The sequence below is a fragment of the Acomys russatus genome, chromosome 24 (genome assembly GCF_903995435.1).
Source record: "Acomys russatus chromosome 24, mAcoRus1.1, whole genome shotgun sequence".
NCBI classification, from domain to species: domain Eukaryota; kingdom Metazoa; phylum Chordata; class Mammalia; order Rodentia; family Muridae; genus Acomys; species Acomys russatus.
Genome location: NC_067160.1, coordinates 1,644,902 through 1,665,872, shown reverse-complemented (window position 1 = coordinate 1,665,872; position 20,971 = coordinate 1,644,902). Strand labels below are relative to the sequence as shown.

Sequence of the window (20,971 nt, the reverse complement as noted above, 5' to 3'; positions counted from 1 at the left end):
GTGTGTGTGTGTGTGTGTGTGTGTGTGTGAAACTGCTGCTGGTTGAGGTTGCAGGTTGCCGACCTCCCAGTTTGGAGAGCAATTCTGAGCTCTGGATTAAGTGTAGGCCTCCCGATCCCCAGCAGGGCCTCCTGCTCTCTGCCTGACCTCATTTAGAAAATGTATTTAGACATAGATGCCCCTAGCCACATTTGAGAGCTCCCTTTCACCTATAGGATAATTAATTGGGTACTGTGTTCCCATTTATACGATCAGAGCATGCTGAGGAATCCACACAACCGTCCTCTAAGTGCTTTGCTACAACCAGTTACGTGTACATATCATGGAAGCTTCCATCCACTCTTCAAGGACTTTATAGGCTTTCTTCTCCCTGATTAAGGTTGGCCTAGCTCTCTGAAGTGGTTGGCAGAGTATTCAATCTCAATAGTGCTTGCATTCTGCCAAGCTCTGCTCCTCAGCTTCTGTTCCTCCTGCCTTGCTTGGCTCAAGGCCAACATCCTCCTTGGAAGAGGAGAAACACACAGGCACACAGACACACAGACACACACACACACACAGAGTACACATGCACACACACATATAGGTAAGTATATATATTAATATATAAGTATAAATGTTAATGTATATATAGAAAGAAGTAGCTATAGATATTAATTTTATATTAGCATTTATTCATTTGAGTAATATATATATATATAATATATATATATATATATATATATATATATATATATATGGAGAGAGAGAGAGAGAGAGAGAGAGAGAGAGAGAGAGAGAGAGAGAGAGAGAGAGAGAGAGAAGGACAGACAGAGAAACAAGCCTATGACGGAGGAGTGGATTAAAATTGTTGACTGATTTTCACCCTTCTAGTTAGACCTCAGTAGCAAATTCAGATTGAAAATAAATAAAAATGAGGGAGAATTGCCAACTGTTTGTTTTATATATTTCTTCTACAGTTTTTTCTTTCCCCCAAGGCTTAATTTTTAGGATTAGTTATTACTTTGAGAAGAAGCTATATTTATATTATTATTGTGTGCAGTTGAATATCAACCAAGACTCTGAAATCCTAGCCTGTGATTTCAGTGACTACTGAACATCTCACTAGTCTCACAACTGTAGACAAACAACATGAATTAAGTCACTTCCATATCCCAATCAAAGTCTGATATTTGCATAATTCACCTGTATAATTTTTATTGAGGTAATTGAAAACATGCTATGAAGTTTTCCAAAACCATTAATGTGGGATTTGTAATTACTTGTTCATTTGACAGGATATTTTTCCTTCTAATTAGGAAATATGAGTTATTGATATTTTGTACTTTATAAAGATATAAAATGATTTTAAGCTATCATTTATAACCATTGCATATACAATAGTAAAGGTTTTACATGGATTGGTCTAGAATCAATGTTAACAGCCAATGTCTTATGTCCTTTCCTTCTTTGTGTAAAGTAATCTGGAAAATTAAATCTTAAAAGTGGTAAAAATTCATTTGTCTATTATAATTAGTGGGGAAATATCTTAGAATTACAAATTGATATGAAGTTTAAAAGTAGAATAGAAAGATCAGAAATGAACATGAAAGTAAGAATTCTAATTTAGAGTAAGAAGGTTTGTATTTCAAGAGAAAAATACAAACTAAATGTTTAAAATATATTTTATTTTTTACATAAACATTTATATTATTACATACATAAAAAAATACCTACAGCAAGAAAAACCATGACATGATCAGGAATTATGTAAGTGTTACATTCTTAGTATTTTGGCAATTTGTATTTGACGGGCTTGAAGAAGACATCTTTCCTATCTTGGTGTGTCTAAATTCTGAATATAAACCAATATCTATCATATCTCATCATTATGAACCTAAAACATCTATCTAGACCTAAAACATCTAAACCCATAAAACAACTAAGTTTAATTACAAATAAACTATTTGGTCTTCAATTCCATCAGAGATTTGAGAAGGAAAATGGATTAGCTGGGTGTATTGAGTGTATGGGTTAGTAGTTTTCCAAATGAGAATATGAAAGACACTTTGCTACCTGAGCAGCCACCCAAAAATCTCTATAAAACTGGAGCATTGTTTTCAGATTGCTGGCCCAATATATCTCACAGACATATTTGTGAATCAGGAACTATTGAGGACTTGCTTACCCTGTCTTGGAAGAGTTTGGTCATCGACTCTGCCTGCATCCAAGCTTGCCCTTTAGGTATAAGCCTGTGTGTCATAGAAACAAGGACATTTTCCCAGTGGCTTGTTTGCCACATTTGAAGCCATCTCCATGAGGAGGCTCTTAGATGATCATCATCCTTTTTGAGATAGGCTGGGTGTTGCCAGGATTTAAACTGTCACATTGTCAGTAAATCTTTAACAGAAACACTTAAATGCCGTATTCTCTATATTTCTGAGGTTTTTGAAGACCTTATTTAACTAATTTACCTTATCTTTCTATAGAAACATATTTATCTGTTGTGCCTAAGATGTATATTGTTGTGACATAGACTAGTAATTGATATGACCATGATATGATCAACTAACATTTAACTTGTATAACTTATTTATCCTAAACAGCCTGCAATAGCACTTTCAAAGTATTTGAAAATAAACCTTGTATTATAATTGAATTATATGTGTACAATACATCATATTATAAGTAATATATAAAATGTGTGTGAAGAATAAACTTACATTTGAATTCTATATCATGGTATCTAAAATTAAAGTTATTTAGCATCTATATACAAATTCTGTACCTGTGAATTAAAAATAACCTTGTGAGTGACAATTAAGGCATGAAGTGGAGTAGATTCACTTACCTACTTTTTATTCTTTCTTCTGTATATATTTTTACAATCCCCCTTCTTTTCTTCTCAACTCCTATCTCCAAACCTAAGAATGGATGATAAAGGAATAGAGAGACATCCCTGAGTCCAATCTTGCTTTCTTTCTAAATAAGACCAATAACTTGCAACCAACTCCCATTGAAAATAACCATCTATAGTCCAAGAAAGCAACCAAAAACCTACCCAACCCCCCTTAAAGGAAATGGGGCATCATTCTCTTCAGGTTCCTTCTAGCTGATTTGGGACTAATAATACCTTTTTAAGGGCCCAAGTAAAGTTGGGGAAAAGGTTAAACAAGCTGGGAATAGCACTTTTGGTCCAGTTTCTAAATATTGAGTAATTCTAGGCTTGATTAGAGTCCTGTGTGGGACAGTCTGAAATGCTGGACCAAATAGGATCGAAAGTTTTCTTTGAAGGTGTCCTGGGAACTGTCTTATTCTGATGAGGGACGGCAACTGAAGCACTTGGTGCTGGAACATGAAGGATGCAGGATGTCAGCATCCAGTATGCTGGGAGCAATGAATCCTCTAAGGTCTGATCCAATATCAGTGTCCGGTTCTTTTGTTCTGAAAGCGTATAATTTCTCATAAGCATTATTGACTCCTAATATTATAAATGTATACGGGGTGTGGGATGCAGAGTACAATTAAGGCGGGTTTTCTGTTCTTTGTATGTGCAGAGAAAAGGACATCTGTAAAGCGTCATTCATGCCATACTAGAATGGCATCTAATAATTCATAGGTGTTCTTTAGCCAAGAAGAAGCATTGTCTATGCCTAGACATTCATATCTCAGCCAGTCTCAGAGCTATTCACATATAGTGGGTTTAGCAATATAAGTTCCCTGCTTTTTCTGCAGTTTAAATTTTTTCACATGCCAATTGTATCCTCCTGCCTCATGCCCTTCTGATACCCCCTCTCTCCTTCATCCCTTTTCCCTCCCTCCGCTGGTCCTCAGAAAGGGGGGGCCTCCTCCCCTTACATATGACCTCAGTCTATCTCGTCTCATTTGTACCTCTATTACCTCTTCCTCTCTAGCCTGGCAAGGATGTCCTACCAGAGGAGAAAGATCAAAGTTCAGTGGCTGGAGTGCATGTCTGAAGTAGTCCCTGCTCTCCACACTGTGAGGCCCACAAGGAGACTGTGCTGCTACATCTGAGCAGAGGGTCCAGGTCCACATCATACATGGTCCTTGGTTGATGTTTCAGTCTCTGTGTTGTAGTGTAGTTATCCTGTATTATGTGGCTAATATCTGCTTATGAGTGAGTATATAGCATGGGTGTCTTTCTAGGTCTGGGTTACCTCACTCAGGATGATCTTTTCTACTTCTGTATATTTACCTGCTAATCTCAAGTTTTCCTTGTTCTCAATAGCTAAATAGCATTCCATTGTGTAAATGTACCACAGTTTCTTTATCCATTCTTCAATGGAGGGACATCTAGGTTGTTTCCCATTTCTGGCTATTACAAATAAAGCTGCTATAAACATAGTTGAGCAAATGTTACTGTTGAATGGTGGAACATCTTTTGGGTATATGTCCAGGAGTGGTATGGCTGGGTCTTGAGGTAGAATTATTCCCAATTTCCCAAAAAAGCACCAGATTGATTTTCAAAATGGTTGTACAAGTTTGCACTCCCACCATCAATGGAGGAGTGTTCCTTTTTCTCCACATCCTTGGGAGCATGTACTCTCAACTGAGTTTTTTTATCTTAGTCTTGGGAAATGTGTAAGATGGAATCTCAGTGTCATTTTGATTTTAATTTCCCTGATAACTAGGGATGTTGAGCATTTCTTTTAAGTGTTTCTCTGCCATTCAATATTCCTCTGTTGCGAATTCTCTCTATTTAGATCTGTACCCCAGTTTTTAATTGGATTATTTGGTTTGGTGGTGTTTGATTTGTTGTGTTCTTTATATATTTTGGATATTAGCCCTTTGTCACGTGTAGGGTTAGAGAAGATGTTTTCCCAGCCTGTAGGCTGTTGTTTTGCTCTGTTGACAGTGTCCTACACCTTACAGAAGCCTTTCAGTTTCATAAGGTCCCATTTACTAATGGTTGATCTTAAGGTCTGAGCTGCTGGTGTTCTGCTCAGGTTGTCTCCTGTGCCAATGAGCTCAAGGCTCTTCCTCACTTTTTCTTCTAACAGATTTTCTGTGTCTGGTTTTATGTTGCGGTCTTTAATCCATTTGGATTTCAGTTTTGTTCAGGGTGATAGATATGGATCTATTTTCACTTTTCTACATGTAGCCATCCAGTTAGACCAGCACCATTTGTTGAAGATGCTACCTTTTTTTCCATTGTATGGATTTGGCTTCTTCGTCAAAAAGCAAGTGTTTATAGATGGGTAGGATTATGTCTGGGTCTTCGATTAGATCCCATTGACAACCAGTCTATTTCTATGCCAGTACCATGCTGTTTTAATCACTCTTGCTCTACAGTACAGCTTGAGATCTGGGATGGAGATTCCACAGAAGATCGTTTATTGTACAGGACAGTTTTAGCTTTTCTGGGTTTTTTGTTTCTTTATAAGAAGTTGAGAATTGATCTTTCAAGGTCCATAAAGAATTGTGTGGGTATTTTGATGGGAATTGCATTGAATCTGTAGATTACTTTTGGTAAGAAGGCCATTTTACTATGTTGACTCTCCCGATCCATGAGCATGGGAGATCTTTCACCTTCTGAAATCTTCTTCAGAGTTTTGAGGGTTTTTTTCATACAAATATTTCACTTTCTTGGTTAGAGTTACACCAAGATACTTTATATTATTTGTAGCTATTGTGAAGGGTGTAGCTTCCCTAACTTCTTTCTCAACCTGTTTGTTTTTAGTTGATTTTGTATCCAGCCACTTTGATGAAGGTATTTATCCAGTGTAGGAGTCTCTCGATAGAATTTTTGGGGTCACTCATGCACACTACTACATTATCTATAGACTAGAATCTCAAATGGGTTGAGACTCGGTAGCCAATGTGTGCCTGCTAATGTTTAAAACATTAATTTCCAGTCTACAGATAGATTAACAGGGAAGGCAGGGTGATATAAAAGAAAATAAAAATGCAAACTCAGTTGGGAAACAATTATTACAATATATTTAAATGTGGCTCCTTTATGGAATGTCTATTCTGACATCAAGTTTTTCTTTCTCTCTGCAGGCCACCATGAAGAAAAACTTCACCTCTGTGACTGAGTTCATTCTCCTTGGACTTACTAACCGTGTGGAGCTTCAGGTTTTCTTTTTTGTGTTGTTTTTGATAGTGTATATGGTCACAGTGGCAGGCAACCTGGGCATGATCATGCTCATCCAGGCCAATGCCAGGCTACACACACCCATGTACTTTTTCCTGAGTCACTTATCCTTTGTGGACATGTGTTTCTCTTCCAATGTGACTCCAAAAATGCTCCAGATTTTCCTTTCAGAGGGAAAAACTATCTCCTACCCTGCATGCTTGGTCCAGTGTTACCTCTTCATTGCCTTGGTTCATGTTGAATTCTACATCCTGGCTTTGATGGCCTTCGATCGGTATATGGCCATCTGCAAACCTCTGCTTTATGGTAGCAGGATGTCCCAGAGTGTATGCAAGTCCCTCATCACAGTGCCTTACGTGTATGGGGCACTCACTGGTCTGATGGAGACCATGTGGACTTACAGCCTGGCTTTCTGTGGCCATAATGAAATCAATCACTTCTACTGTGCTGACCCACCGCTGATTAAGCTGGCTTGTTCTGACACTTACCGCAAAGAAACCTCCATGTATGTCGTGGCTGGATTCAACCTCTCTCTCTCCCTGCTCATTATTCTGACTTCCTACCTGTATATTTTTCCTGCCATTCTGAGGATCAGCTCAACAGAAGGCAAACGCAAAGCTTTCTCCACCTGTGGCTCCCACCTGACAGCTGTTACCATATTCTATGCAACTCTCTTTTTCATGTATCTCAGACCACCATCCAAAGAATCTGTTGAACAAGGCAAGATGGTTGCTGTGTTCTATACCACAATCATTCCTATGTTGAACCCTATGATTTACAGCCTGAGGAACAAAGATGTAAAAGAAGCAATAAGAAAAGAATTGTCATTGAAAAATGCATTTTTATGAAGAAAAAAAAAATGTCAGTTTTTGCACACATGACAGCTTTTTATGAATTAGACTTTTAAGTTTCAGAAATAATACTAGCAGGCAATTAAAGTATGACAAGATGGTAGGGAGCAGGAGATTTTTATGAATTTAATTGTTTTATAAAATAGAAGCACATTAATTTTTTATTATAAATTTTATATTCCTAATTTTTTTTACTAATTTTTTTACATATACATTTATATTATTATACATATATACAATAAACTACCTATAGCAAAACAAAAAAAACCCATGACACAATCAGGAATTATATAAATGTTACAGTCTTAGTGTTTTTGCTTTTTGTATTTGGCAGCCTTGAAGAGAAGATCTTTCCTATCTTGGTGCTTCTAAAATTCTGAATGTAAATCAATATCTATCATATATTGTCATTACTAACTTAAAACATCTGTCTAGACCTAAAGATATCTTAACCCCTAGCCAACTAAGCTTAATTGTAAAACTAAACTTTCTTGGACTTCAACCCCATCAGACTTGAGAAGGAATAAAATTAATTACCTGAGTATACAGGGAGTATGCAGGTTAGCAGCTTTCCAAACAGAAGATAACAGACACAACAAAACTCTCTAAAATGTTGTCTCATCATCTTCAGCTCTGGCACAGTATATCTTACAGACACATTTGTGAAGCAGGAACCACTGAGGATTTGCTTACCCGGTCTTGGCAAAGTTTGGCCATCAAGTTGTTTGCCACATTTGAAGCAATCTCCACAAAGAGGTTCTTAGATGCTCATCATCCTCTTTGAGGTAGGCTGGCTGTTTCCAGGACTTAACCTGTCTCAATGCCAGTGAATCTTTATAATAATAAAATCATTTTAAATGCCATATTCTGTATGTCTCTGAGGTTTTTAAAGACCTTATCTATTTTACGTTATCTTTCAGTGGAGTCACCTAAGATGTGTACTGTTGTGATAAAAATAGATTAGTAATTGATATAACTATGATTTGATCAGCTAACAATTACTTGTATAACATATTTATGCAAACAGCCTACAAAAGCACTTTCAAAGTATTGGAGTAGACCTTGTACTATAATTGAGTTATGTTGGTACAATACCTCATATTAGAGTAGAAATATATATGTCATGTGTGTGAAGAATAATCTTACATTTGAATTCTATACCACTGTATTTAAAATTAAATTTATTTTGCATCTATATACACAATTCTATACCAGTGAATTAAAAATAACCTTGTGAGTGACAATTAAGGCATTAAGTTGAGGAGTAGATGCACTCATTTACTTTTTGTTCTATCTTCTCGATATATTTCTATATTTCCCCCTCTTTCTTTTCAACTCCTGTCTCCAAAGCTAAGACTAGAAAATAAAGGAAAGAGAGACACCCCTGAATCCAACCTTGTTTTCTTGCTAAATAAGACTAATAATAACCTATAACAAATTTCCACTGAAAATAACCCTCTTTTTAATTCAACAACTGTTTTATGTTCTTTGTATGTTCTACATAGTGATCCTTTTTTCCCACAATTTTAAGTATGTGGCTACTTCTGGAAGATGCACTGTGTTAGAATTCACAGATGTTTCTACTTTTCTTATTAGCAATCGTTTGTTTTCTCTCTATTATATTATGTCCTTTTGTCATGATGGGAATCAATATTTAAGATATTTTGTCATAATACATGGCAAGGGATTCTTAAAAAAACACACACTAGAAATCTAGAATAGTTTCAGCTACATTTGTTTTTAGGAAACATTATCATCTGTTGAGTATGCTTGGTTCCACAGCATGATATGATCTTTTTTGATGGGCTGAGTATTAAACACCACTTATTCCAATGTATTGTGTTTTGAAAGATTTTATGTATGTAATTACATAAATGGTTGAAATTAGTTCTACTTTATAACTTTAAAGTTATTGTTGAATATGTATGATAGAGTTTTAATTGTCAAATATTCTGTGCTGAGTACAAATGCCTTTTTCATTTTCATTCCACCCATAATTCTTGACATGGAGCAATACATCTTAATTTCTTTGAAGAATTAGCTAATTTTAAATCATGCTTATGTTTCTACTTTTTAAAAAAATGTGAATTTGATTTACTTGTATTTTTTAATCTTGTTAGAATTATTTTTTACTAATTTCTATATTCCTGCCCTACATGAATTTTCTTAACTTTTCAATAGAATATTTGATATTTGTTGAAATTAAAATGAATATGACCATAGTTATGTAATAGTCATTACTTTGAATGACTGCTACTCTTGAAACATACAGCATCAGCATGAATTGTAATCATGTAATACTGTGATTAAATTTATACTGACTGCAATTTTTGCTTGTATAATTTAATCCTCATGAATCTAAAAACCGTGTTTAGTTGGTTTTCATATTTGGTTTTTGTAAAGAAGACCACACCACTATTTATACTCACAGGATCCAGGGGTAGGCTTTGTGAGACAGCATAGGCAGTGAGAATGCCGTTTGCTCTAGGCTTATCAGGGCTAGGTGCCGGTTTCTCCTAGTGTTTCTCTATCTGTACTTTAACTCTCAAGCTTTCAGGCTCTTTGGAGCCACTGCTCACAGAGAAACTCTGAATTTTCTTAACTCTTAACTGTCAGGATGATGGCTCTGGTAGCCTTGCTATTTTGGAGCCCTTGATCACAATCAGAAATTCATTTATACTTTAACTTTTAAACTCTCAGGTTGGCAGCCTTGCTCTTCAGAAACTCTCTTTTATGTATACTTTTAACTTTTAAACTCTTGGGCTCCTATCTCTTATCTACAAAAGAAAGACCAAAAGAGACATCCCTGAGTCCAATCTAGTTTTCCCTTTGTATAAGACCAATAATAACTTATAACCTACTCCCAATTAAAATAAGCATCTGTAGAAAAAGAGAGCAAACAGAAATCTACTCAACCCCACTTAGAGGATATGGGAATCATTCTCTTAAAATTTCTTCAGGCTGATTTAGGGCAAATAATACCTTTGAAGGGGCCAAAAAATTGGGGAAAATGGTTCAGCAAGCTAGGACTAGCATTTGTGGCCCATTTTCTCAATATTGAGAAATTCCAGGCTTAATAGGAGTCCTGTGTGGGACAGTCTGAAATGTTGGACCAATTGGTATCAGAAGCTTTCTACAACGCTGTCCTGGAAGCTGTCCTGGTCTGATGGCTAACAGCAACTGAGGCTCCTGGAACATGAAGGATGCAGGATGTCAGCTTCCCGCTTGCTGAGAAGAATGAATCCTGTCAGGTATGATCCAGCATCAGTGTCTGTCAAAATCCAGCTTCGACATCAACTGGGGAAATCTGAGCTGGCAAGGGAATCCTGTGGCTGGCTGGCTGGTGACCCTGTAGACTTTCTCTGAGGGCCACCTTCTAATCCAGAACCAATAGTTACCAGCAATAGCTTCCACTAATGTTGGCAAGCTGAAGCTAGAACTGATGGCTCCTAGCTGGGGCTAGAGCTCATGGCTCCTGGTTGGGGCTTCCACTGATGATGGCAAGCGTCTAAAAAAAAAGGGAAAGAAGGAGAGAAAACAACCATGCACGCACGCGCGCACACACACACACTCTAGATGACGAAGTAAAACAGACTTCAGCAGGTAGATTTCAACAAACTTCTTCTTTTCATCTTTTTATTATTATATTTTTATTTTCACCCGCATTTTTATCCATTTTCTTATCCTTATACTTTTTTGTTTTCTTATCCTTCTTCTCACAGTTAATATACCCCAACAAAATTTTTGAAGCAGTATCCTCCCATTTCTCCCTCCCTCCCATTTTTCCCTTACTCCCTTCCACTATGACTGTGACTGAGGGGGACCTCCTCCCCCTGTATATGCTCATAGGCTATCAAGTCTCTTCTTGGTAGCCTGTTATCCTTCCTCTGAGTGTCACCAGGCCTCCCCATCTAGGGGATGTGGTCAAATATGGGGCACCAGAGTTCGTGTGAAAGTCAGTCCCCAGTCTCCACTCAACTGTGGAGAATGTCCTGTCATTGCGTAGATCTTCTATCTCTCTATAAATAAATGATTACAATGGATATACATAAGAAAATCATGTTCCCCAATATCTTCCCATGATCAAATATTTCACATATTATGGGTGCAGAACAAACATGAATAACAAGTTATTTCTAGGAACCCACATACATTTGTACATAAGCTACTTGTTACATATTAACAGAGTATATGCAAGCAAGGGAATTTGTCAGGCAGCTTTTCTTTACTGGCAGGCTGTAGTTTGTAGTTACAAAGGAAAACCAATTATCTTAAGAGTTAATCTTGTAAAGATCTTAAAAGAATCACAAATATAAGCTCCTATTTGAAAATAATCAGTCATTTCTACTTTAAATCCTAAAGGTGCTCATGTACTCATTAATATGTTTTATTAAATCATATCAGTAAGCTGAAGGCAGAAAAATAGAATAAAGAAATGAATCGCCATCTTAGTCACTAGACCAGCTTGAAATGGTCTGCTATGGGCCATTGTTCTTGCTTTGCCAACCTCAAAAGGTTTCTAGCTTTACTAGTAAGATGTACTTTCTCTTAACTTCAATTGTCCCCTAAGATTTCCTGCATCAGGACCACTAGCAAAAACATCTTTACCTTATTTTGCTAACCAATCTATTTTTCCTGAAGACTTTCTCCATCAGGACCACGGGCAAACACATCTGTACCTAACCTTGTTGAACAATCTATTTTTCAAAGTCTTTCTAAGGGTGATGATCATTGTTGATAATCTACACTTGTAGATTGTTTTCAAAGTGGTGGTTAAATCATTAATCTGCTCCAGTAGCAATGCCTAAAAGAGATCAAAGATTGTTATTTAGTATGTCAATGATACTGCCCAGTGAGGGGCTAGAAGTCTCCTTCATAATACTCACACAATTCACATGTAGAGGGGACTATAAGGACCGCAAAGGTAACAAATAGAGTTATGCTCCATAACAGCATGAAGTCCTCAGGACACGTGGTTCTCGAGGTTATGACTCTCCAAGAGACACACATCATGGGTTAGCTAACTGGTGGGCCCCATTCCATGAGTTCTAGAGCTGTTTTGCTGTTCCTCTTGCACATACCCCAACAAGTGACCAGTTCTTTTGTTCTAAAAACATAATTTTTCACAAGAATTATACAGTTGTAACATTATTATTGAATGAGGTATACATGATGCACAGAACAATTAGGGTTGGTTCTTTGTTCATTGTAGAAGCAGAATTCAGACATCTACAAATCTTCCTCTAAAAATAAGTCACAGAGACTCATGTGACCAACATGCAGCCATGTCTATGCATAGAAATTCTTATATCAGCCAGTCTTAGAGCTATTCCCATGTAGTGAGATTAGTAATATAAGTTACCTGCTTCTTCTGCACTTTGAATTCTTCACATCCTGATTGCTCTTCCCTCCCTCATCACCTCCTGGTCCTATCCCCTCCCTCACCCCTTTTCCCTCCCTCGCCTAGTCCTTAGAAAGGAGACCCCATCCTCCCTTAACATCTGACCTCAGCTTATCCAGCATCCTTTGCACTATCTGTAACCTCTTCCTCTGTGGCCTAACAAGGCCACCCTGTCAGGGGGGAAGTTAACAACATTAGGAGGGCTGAGTCCATGTCAGAAGTAATCCCTAATACCCATGTAGTGGGACCCACACAAGTTAACTCCTGGCATCACCTAACCTACCTCAAAGAAGATAATGGCATCAAAGAACCTCCTTATGGAATTGGCATCAAATGTGGCAAACCAGCCTCTGGACAAAATGTCCTTGTTTCTGCCACAGACAGAATTATGCCTAAAAATGGGCAAGCTTAAATGCAGGCAGAGTCAATGGCTGGCTAAACTCTGCCAAGACAGGGTAAGCAAGTCTTCAATAGTTCCTGCCTCACAAATATGTCTGTCCGTTATATTGGGCCAGAAGATGATGCTCCAACATTATAGAGAGGGTTGGGTGACTGTTCAGGCAGCAAACAGTCTTAGTAATTTTTTCAGTTTGGAAGCTTCTAACCTGCACTTCCAACTCACTCAGGTATTTACGTTTTATTCCTTCTCAAGTCTCTGATAGGGTTGAAGACCAGATAGTTTAGTCTTTTTTTTTTTTTTTTTTTTTTTTGACTTACTGATGTTTTTAATGTATCTTTTAAATTTTTTTATTAATTTATTCTTGTTACATCTCAATGGTTATCCCATCCTTTGTATCCTCCCATTCTTCCCTCCCTCCCATTTTCCCCTTATTCCCCTCCCCTATGACTGTTCCTGAGGGGGATTTCATTCCCTTGTATATGCTTATAGGGTATCAAGTCTCTTCTTGGTATCCTGCTGTCCTTCCTCTGAGTGCCACCAGGTCTCCCCCTCCAGGGGACATGGTCAAATATGAGGCACCAGAGTTAGTGTGAAAGTCATACCCCACTCTCCACTCAACTGTGGAGAATGTTCTGTCCATTGGCTAGATCTGGGAAGGGGTTTAAATTTTACCACCTGTATTGTCCTTGGCTGGTGCCATAGTTTGAGGCAAGGATGTGGGGAGAGAGGAACACTCCTTCATTGGTGGTGGGAATGCCAACTAGTACAGCCACTTTGGAAATCTATCTGGTGCTATCTCAGAAAAATGGGAATAGGGCTTCCTCAAGACCCAGCTATTCCACTCCTTGGAATATACCCAGAAGATGCTCCAGCACACAACAAGAAAATTTGCTCAACCATGTTCATAGAAGCCTTATTCATAATAGCCAGAACATGGAAACAGCCTAAGTGTCCATCAGTAGAAGAATGGATAAAGAAACTGTGGTACATATACACTATGGAATACTACTCAGCCATTAAAAACAAGGAATTCCTGAAATTTGTGGACAAATGGATTGAGCCAAATAGTTTAGTCTTACAATTAAGCTTAGTTGGTTAGAGGCTTAAGATGTTTTTAGATCAAGGTAGATGTTTTGAGTTAATAGAGATGAGAAATGATAGATATTGATTTTGACTCAGTAATTTAGACCCAACAATATAGGAAAGATGCTTACTTAAAGTTTGCCAAATACAAATAGCCAAATCACTATGAATGGAACATTTATATAATTACCGATTGTCTCATGGTTCTTCATGCTGTATGTTGTTTATTTTATTCATGTATAATAATATAAACATAACATAAAAAAACAAAAATAGATACAATCATTATGTGTTTGCTTTTGCCAGTCCAGCATGCAATTGCTCCCAGCTCTCTAAAATGTTGGAGCATCATCCTTAACCTTCTAGCCCACTATATCTGACAGATATATTTGTGAGGCAGGAACTACAGATAGGTATGATTCTAGAGACAAATAAGGAAAAATAGTTAGACAAGGTCTCCAAACCTTCAGAGTCCTACAGATTATGGCATTTAATGATGTTTATATTATTTTAATGATTCTTAGAAAGCAAGACATATTAACTCCTGGAAATACCCAGCCTACTTCAAAGCTTATGATGAGCATCAATGAACCTCCTCATTGAGATGGCTTCAAATATGCCAAACAAGCCACTGGGAAGAATGTCCTTATTTTGACCACTGACAGAATTCTGCTTAAAACTTGACAAGCTTGGATGCAGGCAAAGTTGATGGGTAAACTCTTTCAAGACAGGGTAAACTAATCCTCAATAGTTTCTTCCTCACAAATATGTCTGTTATCTTTTTCTTATTTAAAATGTATATTATGTGTTCAAAGCAAGTTTTTTATGTCAATGTTTTTTTTCTAATAAACAGGTGTCTGTCTTCTCTTGTTTAGATAATCATTTATTCTTTGTTTCTATGTTCATAGTCTTTCTTATCCTAGTGTACACTTGGGCCTTATCCTTGGACGGAACCTAGTATGAATGTATTTCCTTGATCATTAACTTGTTTCATTCTAGTTTTCCTTCTTGGTGTAATTCACATGGAGCTCTTAAAGCTCCTAACAGTCCTAATAATATTTGCTATATGCACAAGGGTTTAAAGTTAGTGATTTTAATGCGACATATGGCAAATTTAATTCGTCAATGAATAGCCCAGAAAGAGTCATCAGATGAGTGTGTGAGTCTGTCAGGTAGACACATAAACAAACCTGGTTAAAAACAAAACAAAACAAAACAAAACAAAAAGAAAAAACTCTCAGATACTGACCAGAGTATCAAAGAAAGTAAAGAGGTCAGGATTGCAGATATTTGCCTGAAGGCTCTGGCTGATGTGTTCATGTTAAGATGAGGAAAGTGTCTCTGATAGGGTGATGATGAGAAGAGCACTATGGATGTGGCTACCTTGTGTATGTGTCTGTCTGAAATATTTGAAGTCATCAATTCATACAGTCAGAAAGTTTATCCTGGTTGTGTATTTGGATGTTGCAGTGTGATATTGATCCCGTTGTTTTTAAAGACTCTTTAAGACTGAACATCTTGGCAAGGAACACATCAGGAGGCAACGTTGCTCACCTCCCAGAGGAAATGGAGTAGTGAGAGCTGTGTCTTATTACCCTTCCAAGGGCAAGTCCCTGGGACCTCATGGGCTCCCGCTATGTTCTTTTTCTCTAAGTTCCTACTTGCCCATTGATGCCACAGTGTGAGGAATGGACCTTTAAGAACACTTATCTCTCCTAAAAATGGGTTCATAAATAAGATCAATACAATAGCAATTTAGGCAGACATATTAACACTCAAGTGGGGAAATGTTTTTGAGTCTCATCCCTATACAAAGAACCAAGGACAACTATTAGCTTCTGAAAGAAGAAGAATTAATCTTTCCTTGGTAAGATCTCTCTTACTTGTTCTCCAGTGCCCAGTGATCAGGCTGGACTCATGATGATTTATATATATATATATATATATATATATATATATATATATATATATATATATATATATATATATATATATATATATGAAATGATGACATTCATAAAAAGGCCAACAACTTGAGAGTAAGGGAGACGGGAAAGGGAAGGGGCAGTGAGCAATGTAATTCTACTCCAACTAAAAACATTAAAATTAAAGAACTTGTATTCATACCATGGCAAAAGTCTTTGTTAAATTCCAAGTGAATCTCTGAGATACTTCTTTCAAGGAGTTTGCAGGATCCTTTCTTCTAATATATGTTAATGGCATACATTACTAGTTGACGAAGAATTACATTTTATACTGTTATTGTTAATATCTGTTTGTGAATTAAGCAGGGACTTGAAGAAAAAAAACTGTCATCCAAAATAAAACATACTTACTTCAAGCTCACAGATTTTGTGTGTGTATAAAATGTATCCTACTTTACTTTTCATTTCATGTGTATGTATGAGTAATTCAATACACATAAATGTGTGCATGTTGTTATGCACAACAAGCACGTGCACATGTGCATGTGGAGGTTAAAGGTCAGCTTTGGGTATTATTTTTTAGGTGCTGTCTATCATTTTTCTGAGATAAGCTCCTCCACTGGCCTGAATCTGATCCAGTGGGCTAGTGGGTCTAGGGATCCACCAGTATCTCTCTCTCATAACTCTGCCATACAATCTCTTGCCACGACAATTTTTAAGCAATGTGGCTTTTAGGATTAGTCTTATGTCCTTATGAATGCAAGGAAGCCCTTTGCCAACTGAAGTATGGCTTCAGTCCCATTATCTAATTTAAACAATTTATTTATTAGAAACAAAGACAAATAGGCATCTTCTTTAATAATTAATTACCAAATTTGCTTATTATGAGATAGGGCTTATTAAAATATACATGCCGTCATATGTATGTTCAGTTCTAGCATCACCAAACGGGAAATTAAGGCCTTTATCAGGAACACAATGCACACATCACTATTAACAAAAAACACTTTAAGGCAGGAAGAAGAAAGAATATGTTAGCATACCATCTGCTTTAAAGTTGTAATTCTACCGAGAGTTGTTCATCTCCTGAGGTTAATTTTCTGATTTGCAGATAAATGATGTAATATGGAAAATTTTAATTGCATCTTCTGGGTCCCTCTGTACTTCCCAGTAAGGTATACAGTGTGTAAAGTTCCCTCATAAAATGGATCCGAGCTACTCACTGATGCTCACAGAAGCAATGTTCATACTTTCTGTGGAGGTAGGTTTATCATGGAGCTATTCTGATTATCTGCACTTTTTTCCCCCTGTTGGTTGTTTTGTTTACTTTTCAAGCAAAACCAGTCCAAACTGCCAGCCTTTGGGACCGCCCTTAAAATTCTGAGGCACAAGTGATTGTTTTGCTTAGGAGCATCTGTGAAGAATGTGTTCCGTAAAGAGCTGCAGTGTGACAGGAATTGGATGTGATATAAATACGCTGCATCCATGCACCAGATCACCAAAAGATGAACAAATTTAACTGAGAGAATTGGACAAGCTTCACAGATATAATGGGAGTCTGTTGAGGAGGGTTCTTTAGGTCTGGTGTGCCAATCTAAGGATGATAATTTGTTTGTGATAGAAGTATACTGAAGCAAACGATGTGAAATATTCAGACTGTCACCAAGGGGTGATCAAGAAGTATGTTTTATGTTGGAAGATTTTGTTATTGGGGAGGGGAAAGGTTTAGTTTAGCTTATAATTCTATGTAACATTTGATCACTGAAGGAAGTCAAGGCAGGCATGAACCTAGAGAAAGGAGCTGAGGCGAAGACCACGCAGACGTGTTTCTTATTGGCTCACTTCCAATGGCTCAGTCTGGTTTCTTATAGAACCCAAGGCTTCGAGGCAAGGAGGGCTGGGAACTCCCCTATGAATGACTTGTTGAGAAAATGCTTTACAGGTTTGCTTACAGTAGGATGATTTCATCGAGGCATTTTCTTAATTGACGTTCCTTTCGCTCAGATGACTTCAGCTTGTGTCAACTGACATAAACTAGCCATCACAGGTAGCCTCCATGCTCTTTTTATGCCTTATCAGTAAAATTAGGATGCAGGTAGGGACTTTCTTGGTTAAGTGGCCTCTAGTGTTCTTTCCAAGTCATCAACACTATGTGTAAAGGATTCAAAATAATGAAGATATTTGCTGAGAACTGCCAAAAACCCACAAGGCTATCAGCTAATGTTCAACATGGCTTCAAAAGCCCTCAAGATTTTCAACTGGGAGTCTTCCTAGATGTCAAAAGACCAGGATGCTGATTTTAACCTAGAGATTAATGAGGATAAGTTTCCCTAAGGGCCAAGAAAGGAGGTTATGCAACTTGGTGAGACAAAGCATTGTGGTTTTTAAAAACCTTGCCTTAGTATTAGTTTATCTTCCAATATTTCTCTCTATTACAAGTATACAGAGTCAGAGGTGAACTTTTACTCAGTAGTGACATTTGTGGAATATCAGCAACATATATGCAAAGTTGAATAACATTTTGTTCATATTACATTAAAATATCATAAATTATAAATAAACCAATAGATACTTTAAACAAAAACAAAACCTGGGTTTCTCTTCATCTTAATTATTTGGAATTTAGCACAGAAACAGTCTGAGATATCCAATCAATTGGATTTGCCATTTTAGGTAAATCTCTCCTTTGCTAGGGATAGAATTCTGCAGGTTTCTATAAGAACTGTTGGCACTCAGAGGAAGGACAGCAAGTAGCCAAGAAGAGACTTGATACCCTATGAGAATATATAGGGGGACGTAATCCCCCTCAGGAACAGTCATAGGGGAGGGGAATAATGGGAAAATGGGGGGGGGGGAGGAATGGGAGGATACAAGAGATGGGATAAACATTGAGATTAACAAGAATAAATTAATAAAAAAAAAAAAAAAAAAAAAAAAAAAAAAAAAAAAAAGAACTGGCATATTAAATCATTATCTTGAACAGTGACATCTTAGTTGTTAAGGACCATGGTGCTTGACAGAATACAAAAAATTTATTCTGAAACAAGGAAGTTCTCAAACTGGTTGATACCTGTCCATAGGTCATATACCTTACTACAAGCCTAGTAGTGGTGAAGATGTGGACAGATCCATCAAGATATCAGGAATTTGATCTCCTGTTTCCATTTCAAATTAGTCATTAAGAACTACTAAATTTTGAGAATTCCTCAGAACCAAAGATATTTCATTTGTCTTTACTTACTGATACACTCAGTAGTTAGGGCTTGAAGCCTAATATCAATTTTTTCATTCACAAAAATTATTTGAAAATAGTTTTCATTAATATACTCTGATCATGGTCTGTCCTCCACTAACTGCTCTGAGATCTTCCTCTACTTCTTCACTCATCTAATTCTATGTCCTTTTCTCTCTCCTTAGCAAACAGGCAAAAAAAAAAAAAAAAAAAAAAAAAAAAAAAAAAAAAAAAAAAAGGTAAAAAAACAGAATTTTTAAAACACAAAGAAAACTACACTGAGAAAGCACTACACACACACACACACACACACACACACACAGACATTTTCTTTCTTCTATTTTTGTGAATTTATCTGCTTTAAATAGAAAGGCACAAATAAAAATGTTCCTGTTAATGTTAGAAGTTTAGTAGTAAACAAATCAGTGATAGCCTACAAAATAATTATTAAAATGCTTTCAACACTCCTGCATTGAACAGGAAGACAAGATAACAAATTTATTACCTGTAAATGTGGGAAAGGTTGAATTACTTGAAGAGGTCAAAATAACCATTGTATATCTCCTGATGAAGTAAAAGATGTATTAAGATTGCTGTCTTGATCTCTCCCCTCTATGAGTTCACAGTTTATAGAACCATTCCTTACTCCTTTATAGCTTGCCCCAATGCTCCTCTGTCTTGACTCCAATCATTTGAAACCTGAGAAGAAAATAATTTCTTATTTTTATAATTTCCATCATCTTCCCATTACATAAATTCCATTATTCACATTATAATTAGGAGGAATTATTGGAACATAAAACATGGGGTGAAAAAAAAGGGAAAAAGGAGAAAATACAGATTCTAACTAAGTAGTTAAGGGCTATCTCTACATAATAAATGCACTATTAAAATTGTTATTGGTGTGTGGAAGGAGAACCAATTAGTTTTTTGGAAAAAATAAAGTGCAAGTAAATAGTGAAATAATGAGTTAATATGGCTTTAAACCCAATGAAATTTACTTTAGATTGTTAGGAAATATATATATATATATGCCACACTAAAGTTAGTGATCAACATCCCGTTAATTGGTGGTTTGGCAGCAGTGTTGTGACCCTGCAGATAGACAACTCAGTGCAAGGTTACTAGGAGGAGGATGTGGAGGAAGTGATTACTGATATATACAGGGAGAGATGATGGTCTGTGACTCAGCACTGTAACAATGCTCAGTGCTTCGTCTGTTTCAAACATTCTTACTCTCATTATGTCTTATTGGTCTCATTGTATCTTATTCACTCCTCCAAAGGAACATTATTTTAAGAAAGAGAAATAGACTGTAGAGGGAAAACCCCTTAGTCTCACATTTCAGAGAGAAAATAATACCTAGGGTGATTCTAATCAGAGTAGTTTATAAGGAGACACAACTGAAAATGTTAAAAAAGTTTTAGGGTTATTTAAAAATGAAGTTACCTTTTAAAGACCTAATAGGGGTTTATATAATTTTATAGCAAGTTTTGCAATATCGTTTGATGCATTTCCAAAGTATGACAAAACTATGTATACTTCATAGGGATAAAGCATGCATGTACATACACACCCACCTACACACACACACACACACACACACACACACACACACACACACACACACACATTTGCAATGCAAACTTGAAATGGGAAATATTTGTTTCTAACAAGTAAAACTGAGCAATGTGGTGATGCTATTTTATGATTTTCCAGTGTAAAAACTATAATGTATGTATGTGTGTGTGTATGCATACATGTATTGCACCAAATAGTATAAATTGACATAGGCAAGAGAAGAGACATTAATAAGACCATTAGCTCTACATGAAAGAAAATAAGCTAGGAAAAAGTTATATCAATACAATGTCTGCATTCCACCTGAAGACTTACTAATTTTCTTTTCTTTTTCTTTCTTTCTTTTCTTTTCTTTTCTTTTTTTTTTTTTTAAGATACAATGCTTCTGTCTCTGGATGATATTT

General features: G+C 36.6%; 1 protein-coding gene across 1 annotated transcript; it reads left to right on the top strand.

Annotated features, from left to right (window-relative positions):
• Nucleotides 1–6,006: 6,006 nt before the first annotated feature.
• LOC127207618 (olfactory receptor 5M8-like) lies at nt 6,007–6,942 on the top strand. The gene has a single exon (XM_051167049.1). The coding sequence runs from the start codon at nt 6,007–6,009 to the stop codon at nt 6,940–6,942; it is 936 nt and encodes a 311-aa protein (XP_051023006.1).
• Nucleotides 6,943–20,971: the final 14,029 nt, after the last annotated feature.